Source organism: Corvus moneduloides, chromosome 2 (genome assembly GCF_009650955.1).
Source record: "Corvus moneduloides isolate bCorMon1 chromosome 2, bCorMon1.pri, whole genome shotgun sequence".
Classification (NCBI taxonomy): Eukaryota; Metazoa; Chordata; class Aves; order Passeriformes; family Corvidae; genus Corvus; species Corvus moneduloides.
Window position 1 is genome coordinate 30057362 of NC_045477.1, and position 19732 is coordinate 30077093.

Below are 19732 nucleotides of genomic sequence, written 5' to 3' on the forward strand. Positions count from 1 at the left end.
ACTGCTGCATTTTGTTTCCTCGAGCACTTACAGGCTTTCTTCCCTTCCCTGAAGCTAGTTTATGCACTCAGAATCTCTTTTGGACTCTCTGTCACTTTGTTCACTTCTGCTTGGCTCCTGTTTCATCTGGGGATCTTTTAGCCCATCTTCTACTTTCCTGGCATTTGGAGGGCTATTCTGTAATCATTATCTGAGTGTTAATCAATGTTAATCAAGCTCTCTACTATTTTGTCCTCTCTTCAGCTACTCTGTGTTCTCTGGGACACTTGCAATCTCTTTCCTATATAAGGCTCTCAAAACCATTTTTCCTTTATTTGGGGATTTTTCAGACCTTTTTCTGTTTTAATATTGTTTTGAAGGATGAGAGAGGACTGGGGGAGGTGGGGTGGAGGCAGGGGAGATGAATCTTTTCACAAATGAAACAGCTTCAAGAGCTCTGGATTTCAACTGCTGTGGAGCTTGAATAGATCTCTGTGAGTCATCTTTTGGAAATTTTTTTTTTTGTCCCTTTTTGGTTTTGGTGGTGGGGTTAGAAGACAAATGAGCTGAAAGAGGCACCTTTTAAAAAATCCTTTATTTTTATATCATCCTAGTAAAAATCTTTTATATAAAGGCGAAAGTAGGTATTGCATAGAAGAAACACTGGTGCAAACATCACCCGGTGGGAACGGCATGTTGTTTCTTAGTGTCTACTCTCTACTGCACAACAGATGGCTAGCCCAGAGGCAAACTTCTCCAGGTTTCCCCATGCCAGCTACAGGATGAAGCTGCTCAACTTATGGAAAGAAGTTACATCAGAATTATGTGTGGCCTATTCCATGCTGCTCCCAAGAACCGTCTGCTGGGAAAACACCCTTTTCCTCCTTGTCTTTTCTATGCCTGACCAATACATCGCCCAGGAAAGACCATGAGGATCAGTCTGGCTGCCTTCTGTGCTTGCACCCTCCCTGTGTGTTTGTATTTCATGCATAGAAGTGGAGCGGGTGGACACAGGATAGGAGAGTTGGCCTAACATAGCCATAGTCCAGGAACTCAATGCATGACATAACCAAGGCATCTTCTGTCATCTTGGAGACATTTATGTCATTGTCTTTTAGCATTTTACATGCTACTTAGCTATGGGCACTTTTTTTGAGCGCCTTCCACCTGGGCTTCCTGTAACAAACAGCCTTGGTACGACCAGGAGTGAGCAGAATTCACTGCTTACACTTCATCAGCTTTTGAGTAGAGCTTCTTCAGGCAGTTCTCCTGTTTTGTCTCTGCGTAAGTTCTATGGCAGCTCCCGAGCATGAAGGACAGTAAGACAGCAGGTATGCTACAGTCTGAAGGAACACTCAGAGAAACAGCACTTTCACAGACTTGAACTGTGCTTTCATGAATTAGAGATACAGGGAGGTATACATTTATACAAATCAGTATTTGTGTATATTAAAGATACTTTGACTCAGTATCAGTTTTTATTTAAAAACATGCTAAAAACTTATAGTTAAATAATCAGAGTGACATTTGGGGAAAACACACAGACAGCCACCCACCAGCATAAGCAAAAAAAAGTGCATACATACATGAGCCAAAGCTCCCTTTGACCAATTTACAGGACAATTAGTGCCTTCTCCGACAAACTGACTGCTGCAACCTCACACTTTCCAGAGCTGTTTTTTGCTGCCTGGAAAGTGGTATTACCTTTCTGCTTCTTTGAGGATGTCTGTCATCACCTCCCACATCAGAGAGTCAGCTAGAGACACAAATCAGTCCTGCTTTTGACTCCTCTCCTGTAGGTGGCTTCATAGAGATGAATACATGAAGCTCATGTAACTATCTCACTTAATACTGTGCTTAAAATGCCTAAAGTAGTCATTAAAAAAAGATTTCAGGATCTATGCTGCTAGATCGTGAAATGGAATGAAGCATTCTAGAAAAATAAGTTTGGATGGAAGGCAAAGTAGCTGAGTTTGCAACTACACATTTCATCTCTGAATTACTCATAATAATTTTTATTTACTTATTACTTTCACTAATATATATTTTACCATTTTTGTACAAAAACTGACTGCAGATTAAAATTTAAGATGTGGCAGGTACAACTGTGCGACCCAAAAGGACAGAGATGATGCTCCTACTCAGCCCTGCACCTGGCTCTTTTTGAGCACCAGAAAATCTAGAGAAAGCTAAGCACCTCTGCCCAAAGGGAGAATGCAGTGGAGCCATCAGACAAAAACTGCCCTGTCTTTTCTTGCAAAAATGGGAACACATCTTAGCAACTTTGGATACAGTCTTACATGTAGCAGCAGATACATTGGGCATCAGAGCCCCTTCTTCAACATGGAACAGCCATCTCCAGTGAGGCTCAGATGCTCCTGGTCCCAATTTTTGTTAGAAATGGAAGTAAAACTGGATTCAGTTTCTGTGCTTTCCCTCTTCTTCTTCCCTGACTCCTTCAAAGGCTATCCAAGTGAAATAGCTGAACCCATATGGCCTTGTCTGCTTCAGTGGGAAAATAGAGCCCTGTGAAACTTTGGGCATTGTGCTCATATGGGCAAGGGCTGTGCTCTAAGAATAGTAACCTTCTTCTTCACTGCAACACCCAAATTCATCTTTATCTCCCACACATTCACACTCCTTCCCATCACACCAATTTCATAGGAACTCAAAAAAGCGACACGTAGGTCACACAAAACACTGTTGCTGCCAGATGTACAGATGCATGCAGGACTTATTAGGAAGATAAACAGGGGACTAAAACCTCCCAGATATAAAGTGGCTCAACAGCTCTTTCAGCACAAGGAAAAGAGGCTGAATGGTACAATGAAAATTACATCTTTTTAGAGCGTAAAGTATGAACATTTGGACTGGACATTAATAGAATCTTGTTTACCAGAGGAGTAGTGGCTCTGAAAGGCACAAAATCTCCATCCTCAACAGTCTCTGAAACTCAGCCCAATAATGTCATAGTGAATCCCATCTCACATATGTGTCAATACCTCTTTGAGACTGACATTGGATGAGGTAACCTTTGAAGGTCGCTTCTGACAGCTGTCCACGCAAAAAGCAGTGTTCTTTCAGAGCTGAGTCAAGCCCTGATTGAAGTTTAATCAAAACATCCTCCATTGTCTGAGCCTTTCCTTCTTCCTTCACAAAACAGCAAAAACCTGTAACAATGGGTAAGTGGGGGCTCCTTGCAATGAAGAAGCATTCAAAGTAGAGAAATACACATTCAAGTTTTCTAACAGGAATGTTGGTAAAAATAAGTATTGAGTGAACTACCCCAGTGGATGAACTTGGCAATCCGTCAGCAAAAAACAATTCTGTACTGAAGGTGTGACAATACATACCATCTCTGACTGCTGTTCTGGAAATTGCCCCTGTCCTGCATCATCTGGGCACCCATAATCAAACTGCCTTTTCTAGCTCAGGGAGACAGCTGTCTTTGGCCTGAGGAAATCCCTACAATAAAGGCCATGGCATGATAATGGTGCCATCAAATTGCCATCCCCTTCCTTCACATTCAGCAGCATGCCATGCCTTGGGCAAACTTTTTGAAGCAGACAACATAATTGGCAAAGTCTGCTGCCAGTTGGTCAGACTGCAATCTCTCTCCTTTGTGCCAGCAGTAACTTGCTTAGTCACTACTTTTGGCTTTCGAAGTAGCATGACATAAAGCAGCCAGGCACTGCTTTGGGTGAGTAAAGGCATTGGAACTTTGCCTCGCAGAAGTAGGAAGCTCATCGTCTAGCCCAATGGGAAGGCTTTGCATTCCATCTGAGGAAAGAGTCACTGATTTTAAAGGAAATACCTTTGTTACAGTAAGGGCATCAAGGCCCTGATAAAGGTAGATGATGCCTCCCCATGGACTTGAGAAAAGTTATGTCTTTGCCCGCCCCTATTATCAGCTTTGAAAAACATGTCCTCTGGAGATCGCACAGCAGTTCCCAGATTAATGTACAATAAATGTGTAAAACCAAAAACAGTAAGAAGTTATAAGTCAGGCAACTAAATTCTAAGCTATATCCATCATAATAATAATCATCATCCTTATCATAATAAAAAAGTATACACCGTAAGGTACAAGAAGCTGCAAAGCAAAGCAGCTCCAATTCCCAGGACTCTCAGTTAGAGTGGCTTTTCTGAGTCTTCCAGTAAATTGGACATAAGGGCTGAAAACCTAATGGAAGACTTTGAAGAATTCTCCCTTGAAGTCAAACACACAAAATTTTCGCACATATAGCATGGATTAGTAGAGCAAAACATTTTCTTAAGTTAAGAAACATTCTTAGAGCAGATCTACGATTTCGTGTAGAAAATCCATTTGTTTGGGGAGTTTCCTCCCTCTTTGGCAAATAAATGGCAAATGTGAAACAGAAAAAAAAAAAAGAGTCAAATAAGTTGTGATAACTGGACAAGTAACAACAAAATGGATCTGTCAGTGGGACGGATTCCCTTAGCAGGGCTAGGCGTGATGCTCCTTGCAGTCATTCCTTGTGTTCATTTCATGATGAGACAGAAAGGTTGATGTGATAATGCTTCAGAGGCTTTAGGCATCATATTTTTTGCCAGTCCTGTGAATCTGCTGGAATAGTGTCATGGAGAAGGCCATGCCAAGAATCTGAAGGAAAACAAACAATAAGGGCTTTAGTACAGGAAGGCTGCCAAAACTGCACTGCTGACCTGTGTTCATGGCCCAGCCGTAGTTTGAACAGTCATTCTACACTAGCCATATGTCTCAAGCTTCAACACTGAGCAGTAAAATTGAATGTATGTCGTTCAGGCACGTAGTGATGTCCAGGGTTGTATCTGTCTGAGCACAGATGGAGGCAAAAAAGCTCTCAGGGTTCTTTGTCATACGTGCAACAGTTTTTCAGAATCAATGCATACAAGTGACTCTTCCCTTTGACCCAACAACTCGTGCTTGTTTGGTCAGGTAACTGCGACTAAAAATATCAGATTCAGGTATTCTCCCCCAAAAGTATGGCAGTGATAGAATCACAGAGTATCCTGAGTTGGAAGGGACCCACAAGGATTATCGAGTCCAACTCCTGGCCAGGAGACACAGGACAACCCCAAAAATCACACCACGTGCCTGAGAGCATTGCCCAAATGCTTGAACTCTGGCAAGCTTGGTGCCGTGACCACTTCCTTGGAGCAGGGACCCCAAAACCTTAACAGATTATTATGATATTTCTGCACTTGTTTTTTAAAACACATTGACCTACTCAGTTCAGTGGCGATGGTTTGACTCATTTTGGTAATTTCTAGAATTTGCTTCCAAAATTAAAAGTCAACCAGTTCCTGAAAGGACAGCGTAACAAATGGTTTAATATGGGAACTCCAAAGAGGTACCCTGAGGTCAAAACTCAGGCAAGCAAAACCCCAGTGTAGCATGTCTTCTTTGCAGGACTGACTACTGACCTGCTTTCTTTCTGAGCACATGGCCTTAAATGAACTCATAAAACAAATCTGACATTTTTGAAATAATATTCCAACTCAAAAGAGTTGGGCATCACTTTTCACATGGCAGAGTCAAGAATGCTGACAGCAAATCAAAGCCATGTTGAAAAACATCATACCAGTATTACCTGCATTATGAGGATGCACATCCCAATAGAACCGAGGACATGCTTGTTGTCATCAAACCAGCTCATAACTTTCTCATAACATCCCTGAAATGATGAAAGATGAAAATTGAAACCCCAAGGTCACATTTTCTTTCACGTGCATTCTCTCTACTTTGTTCCTTCCCACCCCTACCTAAGACTTGACCTGGGCAAAGTGAGCCTTACCGTTTTCCACAGTGATTCAGTAGAGTTCCGTCCACAGTCTTGGGAGTTTTCCATACAACATCGGTCTGGAACAATGTTTTCTCCCAGCACTGGGTACCAATCTGTATAGTCATTCACACCACAGCATTTCATCTGTGCAGAAGTGAAGGATTAATAAATTAACTAGCACAATTTGAAAATCACGCACAACCACAAACTTTTATTTCCACTAAACCACTCTGTATTTTCAAAAAGGCCACCACAACACTTTTCTAGGTTTCAGGTGTTCTGTGGTTGCTGATCACTTAAAGCAAATACTTAAAAAACACAAAGAAAAAACAAAACTAAAGAAAATAAATGGCTCCACAGCCAAGGTATGTTAGTCTTCTTGTCACAGAGACATGAGCCCAAACACCAAAACATAACGTAATAAGCCCACAAGTGCTAAAAGCAAAAGCCTGCCAAAGCTGCAGTGCCACCTAGGCAGGTTTTGCTGCCTCTCTGCTCTTTCAGATCATCTCTATGCCTGTGATAGCCACAGAGAATTCCAGACAGGTGAGCATCTTCCACCTTACAGCGTACACTTTGATCCTGGGTTTCACAGTATTCCCTGGATGTTGAAGAATGCAAAATCAGAACTCAAAACCTGCATTAGCCATCTTTCAGACTAGGCATGGATGCCACACTTTAACAGACTGCAGCAGCCTTGAGGACCCAATTGTTACTTTTTTACTGTTGAGAAAATATGTTACCTCTGCTTGAATGATATTCCACGCATTTTTCAGTCCAATATTATTTTCTGAATTGTATAGCTTCATACCTTCCTTCAAATCCTTCTTTGCACTCTCACTGACCTGCACCATGTAAAAGACAGAGGAAGTCAATGCACTGCTGCTCAGAGGAAAGAACCAAATGGTACAGACACACATAGAACATCTGTCTCTTACCTTCTCTCACCACAAACTTAACGTGGGTAGAAAAGCTTCAGGATTCTCACAAATCACTGGGGCCTTTAAGCACCTGCCAAGGCCTAGTCTCTCCCTCAGATTGCAAAATAGTGGATTAATTCTCTTGAGATAGGAGACCTCTGCTAAAAGTCCATCATTACAGTCATCATCTGACTCAAACTAACTGAACATGAAGAGCATCAATCTGCTGACCTTGCTGTAACCTTGCCACAGATAGCTGTTAGCAATACCCCACAGCAACCTCTCCTGCCTGTAACCTCTGGCCTGCTTCAATTTCCTAATATCACAAAATCAGAGTCCCTGCTTCCCAACCTTAGTGGAGTTATCCTTGCATGGGTTCAGGCAGGCTATAGTGAATAGCCAACACAAAATCAATTGAAAAAAGACATTATTGTTTTTCTCCTTGTGGGAACAAGCTTGTAGGATTTATGACTTTCGAACTGTCTTGGGGTGATTTTATGATAATACTGTATTCCCCTATCATCTGCTGTATGCCCAGAAATGGGTCCCACAGCTTTAAGCTGGGTCCAGGAGAGGGGGGAGAGAAGCCACGTGAATTCCTCAGCTTGTGTTTGTGTTCAAGGACTCATACGCTCCCCTTGTTCTCCAGCTACTGCAGAGCCAAGGGAGCACCTTCCTGCTCTTAGCCAGCCTGTTAGCTGAGGCAAGGAATTTTCCTACACCGGCACACCGAAATCCTCCGGTAATTTCTCCATCTTCTTCTGGAACTGTTCAGCCCAGCTGTGATCCGAGAACCAGATCAGTGGAGGCCATGGACCGGTAGGGAGGCTGCAGAGACACCACATCCCGGCCTTGGACCTCGGGAGGGGCCAAGCCAGCTACAGAGGGAACTCTAAATCCACCAGGAGGTTTAATATTTCAACAGTTATTCTTTTTTTTTTTTCCTCATGCCATGTGGGCACTTTGGTTGTTAAATGAAGTGTTTTTCACTTTCCTCCAAGAAATTCCTTTTGTATCAATGGGGGAGGGAATGCTGAAACCTGCCTTCTCCAGAGATGCTCCTTCCAGAGCGTTTCCCCCTAAACTTGTCTCAAACCAAGACACAAATGTGTTCTTCTTTCTTTAGAAGATAAAGTTAGAATGCTTAACAAGAGATCTGAGATGTCCCATTTCTTGTATTAATTTCAGGCTGAGCCCAGAGTCCTGGATGCAGGTAGGAATGTACCCTGCCTCTGACAGCAGTGAGCTGGTAGCAGAGAAAGGATTATGGTCCTGGCATAAATGATATTGTAAGATCTGTTTCATCCCTCTTTTACAACCCAGTCAAAATCAGAAGTTCACCTCAGCTCCCTGAAAGTAGCAGCATCATAATGACAACCTGAGAAGAGATAAAGGTCTGGGAGGATCTGTTTTAAAATAAGTCTGGACATATTCGTACTGTAAGGTCCTGCCCTGTGTTTAGCAGAGGTCTCCAGTTCCCCAGGCACTTTTCCAGTGTTATGTATCTGATGGGCCAGCCAGTTGTGCCTACTTAGTCACTATGAGATAGCAGATTCCTACAGATGGGCTTTATGAGAAACTGCCTCGATCCATTTTGCACTCATGCCAAACTCTCTGGCACTGCCCAGTCAAGTGAGACAACTGGTGGCATTTGGAACAGCCTGTGAATATCCCATGCCTCTCTCCTCCAGTCCTGTTCCAAGAGTTGGCCCTAAGAAGCTACAAGGGTTTACGCAGGGCTTCTCACAAGCCAGGACTACAAGATGATCAGCTTCTTGCAGACATCAAACAGCTATGTTGAAGGCTATCTAAGATTTCAGGACAAGACAAAAAGGGAGGCTCTGGATCATGGCTTTATTTCGGGGATTTCTCTCCTGCTTGTTCTCATCACTTCCTCCTCCCCCTTCAGAAGCAGCTTACAGGAGACACCAAAATACCAAGGTTAAACCCTCACCAAAGTGAAGATCAAGGAGAACCCACATACCTTCATCAAACAAAAAACTAAACCTGGTTTACATGCTAGTAAAGATAATTAATCTATATGGCATATTTGCTTACCTTGTCCATATAAACAAAGAATAAAATGACTAATATCAGCTCTGCCAGGAGAATTATCAGCAAAACGATGAAAAACTAGAATAAAGAAAAAAGAGACAGGGTATACACACTTGCCAACTAGAGAGCAAACCTGGGGCTGCTAGAAACTATGAAGATGATAGGCTTACTAGCAGTTTGCAGGTTTCAGGCATGCTTTTGTCTTGCTCCTTTTGACTGCTGTCACAGCACACAGCCCTGGGAGTCCCTCCCTCACACAGCCTACAGGACAGATGCTAAATCCCTTAGCGCAAAGACTGATGTGACGTGCCTCAGAAATGATTCCCTAGCAGATGGGCTTGAACCACATGTGACTGTGGAATAGTCATCATATTACTCAGCACTTGTATTCCCAGCTCTGTATCTGAAATATCTGTCTCTGCAGAGGCATCCCAAGTGTGAGTTCTGGTAGTTTCTCACTACTTTTCATGCCCACTTGGCATTTTTTTTCATGCCTTTATGCCCTAGCAGACTCCAGACAGGCATGGCACCTGCCCCCCCAGACACTGGGGAAGAAGCAGTTGGAGCACAGCTAGGTCTTTAATTGGAAACTCATGACAGTCATGATAGTATAAAATGACTTTTGCAGAACCTTGTAAGACTATAAAATCTTAAAAAAAAAAAAAAAAAAGCTGGTGTTGCAGTTAGTGTGGATGAATGACATGGGCCTCAATACTAATCTCTGTATGTTTTCCTAGCTGTGCAACACACAAAACCAAGCCATCGGATGGCAAAAACCTAGGTGCAGATTTTCCCTCCTGTTTAATTCTCTGAGGTGGTTTAAGGAATTCTGCCCAGCTGTTCCCCAATGTCATATATGAGAGTTTTGCACAAGGAAAACATGCTCCTTAATGTCCCAGTATCTGGATTCATAAGTTGTGACTGAATTGGAACCTGTCTGCTTTGAAAGCCCTCCTCTCACCTCCTGCCACAATATCTCTCTCCTTGCAGGGGGTTCTCCTCTCCCCATTATTTGAGGGGGATATTTATATGGGGGTATTATATATTCCCTCATATAACCTCCCATCATTAGTCAGGGAGGCCAATGATGAGACCTCTTGTGTTTATGCAAGAAGAGTGATCCACACTGTGTTTTCTGAGAGGAGTTCCCAACCTTTGTGCTTCAGAGCTGGACCAAGACTGTCAAGGGTCAGAATATTTATTTTTTTATTGATAAGGCCTGGCAGAGACTTTGACTTCTTAACTTTGGCTCAGATGGTTTCAACCATCCTCTGACAAAGCCCATAGATAAGAGCAATGTAGAAAATAGCCATGAGAGGCTTTGAGCAGCTCTGTGCTTAAGATTTTCTCAGTCAACCCTTCCAACAGACATTTCCAGAAGAGCTATCCAAGTTGATCCTACAGTTCATGCTTAACCATCCAGAGGTAACTGATAGCAATTTGCTTTGCTACCTAATACATTAGGGCACACAGTAACAAGGATACATTTGCTAATGTACCATTGATATCACTGCGACCAAAGCTGTGGGATGTCATACTGCAAGCATACAGAAGACTGAAAGTCAAGGGCGATGTCACAGTGAGCCACAAGATTATTTTGCTCTGGTCATTCAAATAAAATTACAATAAGGCAACAGCCACTGGTTTTAGTGAAAAGGAGTATTGATATCTTACGCTCAACAGGAGGCACTTGTTTTCCTTGATAGCACCTAGGCAGCCCAGGAAGCCGGTCACCATGATCACTGTGCCAATGGCAATTACTAGGTTGGCAGCTGAAAGTGATGGAAAGCTGGGAGAAAACGTGGCGAAGTTCCCTTGTGACACTGACAGCCAGATGCCCACGCCCAGCAGACCACAGCCACATAACTGCAAAGAGACAAACAAAAGAAAGGTTTCACCGTTAAAATAAATGTCATGTGTCCTTCCCCCGAAATTCTGAAAAGAAAGAATTTCACAAGCAAGTTCTCAGCTAAGTGTTCTGCAGTAATGCTCTCAGTGGCTTGGTGCTGAAACTAAGTGAATCTAAATCTTACCTAGACTTGGTCATGTCACCTGTACTTATAATTCTATTTGAAAGCCACTGGATGGCAGAATTCTCTTCTGAGAGACTTAGCACATGAAAGCAGGACTACCCACTCATCTCCCAACAGCAACCCAATGCAATTTTTCTCTATGAAAATAAAAGATATTATTTGAAAGAATGCTCCATTGCACTTATTTGTGCAGTCATCTGCAATGTCTCAGAGTATTCAGCCCTATATTGCCTCATCCCAGGGAGGCAAGGAAGTCCTGAAGATATTTACAATCAAAAGCATCATTTCAGTAAATACTTGTCATAAAATGCCCAGTCCCAGTAGCCAGGTTGGGTTTTAGTATGAGTTCTCATAGCTTTAGTGTTGATTGCCAACATTCACAAAATGTCACCAAAATCAGATTTCTAGGTACATTATCTACAGGAAGATCAACTTCTGCTACTCTGAAGAAAATGCAAAGCTGCTAATGTTACATAAAATTAACTTCACGTGCTTCTCAGTCTTAACAGCATCGAGTCTGGTTAAGGAAATAAGGTTTTCCATCCTAAGTCACAGGGCAGGTCTTCAGAGCAAGGGCCAAGTGTTGCACTAGAGGGGCCTTAAGCTGGCCATCCTTTCGTACTCGCTCTGAATGGCTGTTACACAACCTCCCACCTGATCTGTGATCACCGTGCAGTGAAATCTGAAGTAGGAGTTAGCTGTACTTTCATTAAATCCGTGAGCTACTCCACAGTACTGTTAGTTTCCCACCAAGTCTTTGCCAAGGTCAGAGGTGAAATTCACATCATCTTCACTGACAGAGGGATCAGAGGACAACCCACCTACCTCAAAATCAGTATTTTTGCCCCAATTTACTTGGACCACTACACAGGAAAAACAAAGCTGCACCTAACCATTACAGTGATATCTCAAAGCTGCTGGTGTTCATCTGTCAGCAATGACTAACAAGAGGAATTAAAATTCTTGCCTCTGGCAGGTTCCCCACACCCAACCCACCTCATCGAGCTTGCACACTTTTACGCAAACAGGAAAACCGAACATCAGAGAACAGCAACTCCACTAAACCAGGGTTCAACCCTGCCTTGTGATGAGCACTAACCTGGCATGATGAAGAGCTACAGACCTAATCTTTTAGGCAAATATCCCCACTGCTGTCTAAGGTGATTTTTCCAGCAGGGCTGATAGCTCAGGGTACAATTGACTTCTTTCAGGTTTGCTCCTTCACAGAACATGAAAGAAAAACTAGAATAATATCTTCTTGCAATCATGTCACTTTATCTATGAGGTAGGCTTATAGTTTATAATCATATGCATGGTTATTTTCTTTTACTTTCCCTGTGACCCTTCTGTCCCCTCTGAGCCCCCTTTCTAGTTTGCTTGAAGCTTTTGAAACTGCTTTACATCTAGGGAGATTCACCAGTTCAGTGAAGAATTGGGACCAGGAGCAAGCCTTATGCAAGATGCTCACAGGCATTCCCAAGGGAAGCAGAGTAACACACGCATTGGGTAACACAGAGGAAATATTCAGGATTCTTGTAAGGAGACTGGGAAGCACCTCTGCTTCCAAAACCCAACACACAGTAACTCCACAGAGTGGGTTGGGGAGCTTTGCATCACCGGCTATGGATAAATACGTCACAACATCTGTTTCCTATAACAGAGCTGGGTACAGCTGCAACAGGAGTGTGAGTAGCAGGAAGAAGTCAAACACCTACTATCCCTATGAAAAGACTGGTACAAAACATACACACATGTAGCAGGAGAGGACTTTCGTCTCTTCCCTCAAATCTGTCCTTTCCATTTAATAATCTTGAATTGATTTCTCATTGCTTTTCATGGTATGTCAGCAAGGTCAGTGTGAACCTGGAGTAGTAGAGAGCTGTGGGGGGATGCAAAACAGAAGCCTCCTGATCATGTTCTGCTGCAGGACCCAGTGGCCATGGCCTCAGGTTTAAACTGTCTGCAGATCATGGAATCAGCCACCCTATTGCTCCTGCTTTAAATTTCATCTACTCTGTCCTTGAATTGCTGCCGTTTTGGTGCCTAAAGCTCACTCAGGAATCCACCCTTGTGGCTCAGCTGTTTGCACAGTTAGATGAGAACTGCAGGCAGTTGCTGGGGCTGAGAGCTTAATGGTTCAGGAGGTCAGGAACAGCTCTCACCACACAACATTCATTTAAGATATTAAATAGCATTTCTAAGCTGCCAGGGCTGCCATTGCCATTAGCTGATGGCACTTTAATCAATGACTTCATGACACTCCATGGATGAGACTGTAAATGTTTCCAAAGAAGTTTCTACCAAAGACCAAAATTGTTCAGTGTAACTTTCCATCAGATCCTGAATTCACACTTTAAAGGTCATTCACAAACGTGTTCCTTGGACTTTCATACTCTATTAAGTTCAGAAATCAGAGCCCTAGCTCAAGTGTTTTGAAAGAGTGCAATGAATTTTGGAATCATTAGGCCAAAAACAACAGATCATTGCAGATAAACAAGGTGGTGGTAAGAGCAAGATCGGGGCAAAAGGCTTAGGAAGGACAAGTAAAGGACAAAAAGGAGCACACATGATTAATACAAAGCTCAGCCCATAAAAAAATCACACCTCAGAATCCAACACCAGTTATGAGATAGTAGCAAAAGAGATAGAAGAAAGAAGCCCTTACCAGCATCTCTTTACCATTTGAAAAAATCCTGCAGCACAATCCTTGACAGAGATTTGGTCTAGAAGAGAAAGGTGGCTAGGAAATTACTCCAGAAAGTTCATGTTTGTGTTTATTTAGAAAAAGTTGGAAGCATCTAATTGCTTATATGAGGGAAGGTAGAGTTACCTTCAAGTATAGGAAATCAGGAAATGGACACGTGCTCCATGGGATGGACATGAAGACAAGAAAAAAAGGACCAAGAGCAGAAGGAGAATCACAGCTGGAGAGCAGGAAAAGACAGATGCACCTTTGGCAGGGTCTCAGTTCAGGAGACCCTCCACACACATTTCCATCCAGGGCATATTATTTCTTCACTTGCTTGTGGTAGCCACATTAGCATTTTGGTAAACTCAGCAGTAAAACACTCTGCTTTTTGGCAGAAGACCATTCACCTGCACCTTCCCCTTTCCACGATGCCTTGAGCAGGGAAGAAGCATTGACACTTGATGTGGAATGTTTGCAAAAAAGGTCTGGTGGATTTGCAACACACCTGTGCTGTCCCAAGGCAGACCACTAAGGAGATGAATGCCAGACATATGAGCACACTGGGAGGAGAGTCCTTTACAGTGCGAAACAAAGTGAGATCCAGCTGCGATCACGTATGCAGACATATCCGCATTTGCTATTTCTTGCAGCAGCTCTAATGTCCCGCTGAAGACAGTCATGGAATAGCTTCTTTCCAGCTGCTGTAGTGGTTGAGCTAACACACCAAAGTGCACAATGTGATTACAGCTCTGTTCAGAGCTTTCTGACAACATCCAAGAGAGCAGTACCACAATTACACCACAGTATCTGCACCGATCATGCTCTCCAAACAGCTCACTCCAAAGCTAAGGAAACTTCTTTTCACATACTTTTTACCTCCCAAAGTAAGATTTCTCCACCCCTAAATTACACTGAAAGTTCAGATTACATAAAAAAATCAGGTGATGGAGCAGCTATTAAAGACAAAAGCTGATCTATGCAAGCGGGATTATCTAGTGACTTAAGAGAGTAAAAAGTCAGAAAGAGATTTGATAAAAGATATGACGACCTAAAAACTTCCACAAGGTGGCATCCCATACCAAATAGCACTAAAAGTTTTAACACAAATTTCCTACTTCTCCACAGCTCCTCGATTTTTGTGCTTTCTTCTCTGTTTTTCTCTTTGCCATTCTACTGCACAGCAGTACTGCTGATGCTAAAATTTATGTTTTAAACCTCAGGTCCCATGACAAATGCTTTATTCACTCGTGCTTCTTTAAAAAAATCCCAAGTAATTTCACTGACATGGGACTTAATTGCATACAACCATACCAACCGAAGCTGGCTAGTATTCTAGCAATAAAATACCCTTTCCCTGACACTTTATTTTATACCAATCTCACTTTTTATACAATGCAAAAACTACAAAAATGCTCTGACAACTATTTATTCTCACAGGATCCACCTCTTTCTGCTAGGAACAACTGAATCCTGGAGCGTGAAAGCAGCAAGAATATATCAAGTCATCTTATTAATTCCTTTTTCACCATATAATTAAATAATATATGCTGCTTGGTATTTAATTGTGTGAGAGTGATGGCACTGACATTCCTTCCCCAGAGAAATGGTTCAACAGCGTAATAAATTTCACTGGATTTTTCTTCTCAAAAAATGTTGGCTCATTTCCCTCTCATGATTAGAAATCATCATCCTCTAGGCAACCATCAAATCTCTCCTTCCCCTGGTGTTTATGTCACTGCAGAACACTATCATAAAGTCAGTCACTTTTACTTACAGGGCAATTTATCTAAGCTATGGTACACATATTTTAAGTTCAAAAGCAAACAAAAGGAACACTAACATTCCTTACATGTTCTCCTGCATTTCGAATTCTCTTCAGTGCCTCAACATCTACCTGTCTCCATCACTGTGTCCAGAAAACATACAGCATTCTAGGAAACATTAAGAGTCTCAAATACTGCGAGGGAAATTAGAACTCCAGATAAACTCAGAGAGAAAGAAACCCCAAATCAAGCCTTTCACTGACAAGTGCTATCACCAGAATAGGAAAGGGGCTCATTTATTTTATTCTGCATTTTTGAGTATGACCTAATACAATACAAACTTTCACAATAGAGCATTATACCCAGGTTTAGCTGCCTTAACCATAAAAAGATACAGGAAGCATTTACAAGACCCAGGAAAGGACAACACAGATGGTCAGAGGTATGCCAAGACTGACATATTGTACAGAAGGAGATTGTGCACAGGATTATCTAGCCTGGGAGGAATTATTAGACAGGATGTCAATGAAATATTCACAACTCTAGAGGTCAGTAAGAAAACCAAATAGCCTGCATCTCAGATGTTTCCAATAATAGGAACAAGGGGAATATTAGCAAGCATTTGTAGTACATTTTGCTCCACACAGCTGAGAAGTAAATTGATGAATTATGCCACAGGTGATTACAAGAATCAAGCATTATGCCCACAGCTGTCAGTAAGGGCTAGATAATTCTTGATATTGGTAATAGCATTTGTTGTTTCTTAGTATTTACACAGCTAATGACATTTCATACTTCTCAGAGTAAGATAATGTGTGCAGAATCCAGCAAAACTACCAAGCAGCAAACAAGCTGGGGTAAACATTCTGGTAATGTTTATTAATTGAGTAATATTGATAGACTTACCCTTGAAGTCATTTGAACAGCATCAGAAAAAGGAATCTGATAAGGAAAGCACTACCAAGAGGAAAAGGGATGAGGCCATATTCTTGTTGACTTTTGCCGTCATTCCATCCCATGCAAAGAATGTGTGATGGAAAAGCTATACAAAGAGGTGTGTGTGAGAGAAAGAGTGGAGGGAAGGTTTGTTCTTGACATCAGACTTTCTAGTGCTGCTTAAACACCAGGAGAGCTCTTAACACACTTGGAATAGAGCAGAGACATTTAGAAACCAAATAATGAGAGACAACCACGAGGGACAAAAGGAAGCAAGTGTCTCAGTTTGTACTCCACTTCGAATAACAAGCCCTGGGCCATCTGTGGCCCAGTTACAGAGAACAGAAAGCTCCCCACCTTCCCCTGTGCTGTGTTAAAACAGAAGATCTTGCCTGAAGCAAAAATGATACAATGAAAAATACACAGTACAGCTTAAATATGGCCCCATAAAATGGCAAAAAGCACAGGAGGTTTGTTATAAGGAAATACTGACAGCATGACTGTGAAAAAAAGTGTCAGTGCTGGGAACTGACTTCAGGACAACGGCGGTGACAAAAATTCAGCCTCTGAATTAGGTTTTGACAGACTTCTGTTCAAACAGAAAGTCAACAGGAAGATGACCTGCACCAAAAGGACAAGTATAAAGAAGCCATGAGGACAAGCAGAATGCACCACCAAAGCCTAGCACAGAAAGGTTTTTCAGTGTCCAGGTGGCTCTTAAAGCTCTCCCCTTTGCTGGGGTCCGCAACACTTTGGGAAAGCTGCCAGTAATATTATCCTTCTGTTTGGTAAGTTCCACAAGATAAAGGTGACCCATCTCAGGTCTTCTTTTCAAGACAGAGAGATTTTCCACCATTTCTCCAACTGACTCTGAGACCAGTCAGTGTGCAGATGAGATAAGGAAGACAATGATGGAGCAGCAAAGTCTTCTCACTCTGATCCTGGGGTTTGGGGTTTTTGTGTGGTTTGGGTTTGGTTTTTTTTCAGTATTTTCCCCTCTCCTTCATTTATGGTATCTTAATGTATTACAGATCAGAGTAACTGTTCTGGAAGGAGGCGGGGGTAAGAACTACATGATTTCCACCACTTCAAAACACACTCCAGAACAGAGATAGGCTTTTCGCGAATTAAGTTTTTGGATGCCAATTGCCAGCTCCGGATTTGGGTGGTTAATCCATCTCTGGACAGGGCTGGTGCTTAAAGGAGATTTTCAGGTAAGATTAGATAAATTTTCCTGCACTGTCTAGATAATCCACAGGATTAATCAAAACTGGGGCTTAACAGCTAACAATCTCAGAGGGCTCTTGCAAAGCAAGATCATCTTCCAAATATGATCCAAAATACAGCAAGGACATCAAAATCTGAGAAGTTCTTCAGCCATAGGCTAGAAAATGAGAATAGAGCATGGAAGTAGGTGAATATACTCAAATAAAACCTACTTAGTGCTACTGCCATAACAATGTGGCAGATTTAAACTCCTCTACATTCCTATGAACTGAGCATTGATGGAAGACAAGGGAGTCATTTTGATGTCTTCTTTTGAGTCTAGTTGTACTGACAGCCTGTGTGTAATAGAAGGTACAGAACTGGAATTTGTGCAAATGCTGAATTTCCTTAATCCATCTGCCAGAGGAAGCATTTATCATCTTCCTGGAGTCATTCCCCCAAGCAGTACTCCTGGGATGGTCCTGACAAACTGAAATGAGGTATCAGAGACTGTGATCTTCTGTGGGGCTAGCAGAGGAAGAGCTATCCTGAGGAGCATTAAATTCTGACACTTTTATCAGTCTGTGTTTTTGAAATGTATAGCATTTCAAAATTTCAAATATGCAGCCAGAAGCCTTAAGCTTTGGCTTGGATGCTCTTCCCTGGTCACACTGGAGTCTTCAATAAAGGATGTGTTCGTAAAAGGAAGTTGTAAGATCTGGGTTTGGTTGGTTTGTCAAGGACAGCTTAAACTTCTCTTTATTTAGTTGAAGGGCAGCTCGGGTACTTCAAGTTGCACTTTAGGAGAAACTTTCACTGAGAAATTAGTACAGCACTGGAGAGAGTTACCAAGGTGTCAAAATCTCCAGTCACAGAGGTTTTTAATGCTTTGCTACAGGCAGTCATGGTTGACCTGAGCTAGCACTAGCAGCACCACTTGATATGACTTGCAGAGATTCCTGTCAAGCAACATTCCTATGATTTTATAATTTCCTCAGCTACCATGTTCTTCCTAATTTGTGAAAAATACAACCACCATGTCATTTCTAATGAACACATGAAATCTCTTTCCTGTGGAAGCCCTATGGGGAGAGCTCTCTTGCCATGCTGAGGAATCAGCACACCTGTGTGTGTCTCTCCAGTGCCTGTACATTTTATGGCAGGGAGCTGGCATATTGTTTACATTTAACAAATGTCGCCACTCTGTGATTGGCTGAAAACAGTTATAAAATGGACAAAATGTTCTTTAGTAAGAGCTAATGGAATAAATAATTCAAGTGTAAATATAAACAACACTAAAAGGCTGTTTTGTCCCCCACTTTACCAGACTGCAGAACAAGCCTGGACATGTCCAAAGTGGGGGAAGACTTCAAGAAGGTGGAAGGGCAGCAAAAGGATGAAGGACATAGACAAGCTGAGATGTGCCCAAGGGTTACAGACCCCACCTACTGGGGCCAGTGCTGCCATTGCCATGCTGCAAACCTCTTCATTAGTGACCTGGACAACAGGACAGAGTGTTCCCTCAGCAAGTTTGCAGACAAACTCAAGTAGCTGACACACCAGATGGCTGAGCTGTCCCTCATAGAGACCTGGACTGGATGAAGAATCAGGCAGGGAGGACATCTCATGAAGTTCAACGAGGTGGAATGCAAAGTCCTGCATGTGGGGAGGAATGACCTTGTGCACCAGGACACACAATGGGCTGAGAGGCTGGGCCGCAGCTCTCCAGTGGAGGGCCCAAAGTACTTGTGGATAACACGCTGTTCAGAAGCCAGTAATGCAACCTCAGAGCCAAGAAGGCCTACAGCACCCAGGACTGCACTAGGAAGAATGTGTCTAGCAGGTTTGAGTGCTATCCTTTTCCCCTACTCAGCACCAGTGAATCCAGCACAGCTGGAATGCTGTGTCCACTTCTGGGCTCCTCAAGACAGACACAGGTCTGTATTAGGGAAAGGAGCCTCATTCATATGAGAAGAGGCTGAGAGGGCTGGGACTGTTTGTCCTCAAGAAGAGGAGGCTCAGGGGGTTCTTACTGATCTGTGTAAACACCTGATAAAAGGCACTGAAGAAAAGGGAACTGGACTCCTCTTAGGAGTGCCCAGTGACAGGACAAGATGACCACAAATTAAGACACAAAATTAGATGCAAGACCTGTGAGGGGGATCAAACACTGGAACAATGTTTCCAGAGAGGCTGAGGAGCTTCCATCTGTGAAGGTATCCCAAACCTGAGTAGACAATCTACAGGGTAACCTGTTCTAGCTGACTCTGCTCAAGCAAGGGATGGCAGACGAGATGATCTCAGTATGTCCCTTCCTACCACACCTCTTCCATTATTCTATTAGGAGATAAGCTCTCAGTTATCA

General features: G+C 42.6%; 1 protein-coding gene across 5 annotated transcripts in view; it reads right to left on the reverse strand.

Moving 5' to 3' along the window:
• Positions 1–555: 555 nt before the first annotated feature.
• TSPAN9 (tetraspanin 9) overlaps positions 556–19732 on the reverse strand; it is a 171276-nt gene continuing 152099 nt past the window's right edge. For 4 of the 5 annotated variants that reach the window (XM_032098884.1, XM_032098883.1, XM_032098881.1 and 1 more), the window contains 6 exons: positions 10415–10606; positions 8744–8818; positions 6509–6610; positions 5778–5909; positions 5574–5657; positions 4293–4603 (listed from right to left, as the gene is read on the reverse strand). In XM_032098884.1, coding sequence (XP_031954775.1) covers positions 4532–4603; positions 5574–5657; positions 5778–5909; positions 6509–6610; positions 8744–8818; positions 10415–10606 — 657 coding nt within the window. In that variant the 3' untranslated portion in view covers positions 4293–4531. Of the gene's footprint in view, positions 4604–5573; positions 5658–5777; positions 5910–6508; positions 6611–8743; positions 8819–10414; positions 10607–19732 lie in introns of all 5 variants that reach the window. The other variant, XM_032098882.1, reaches the window with a different exon arrangement.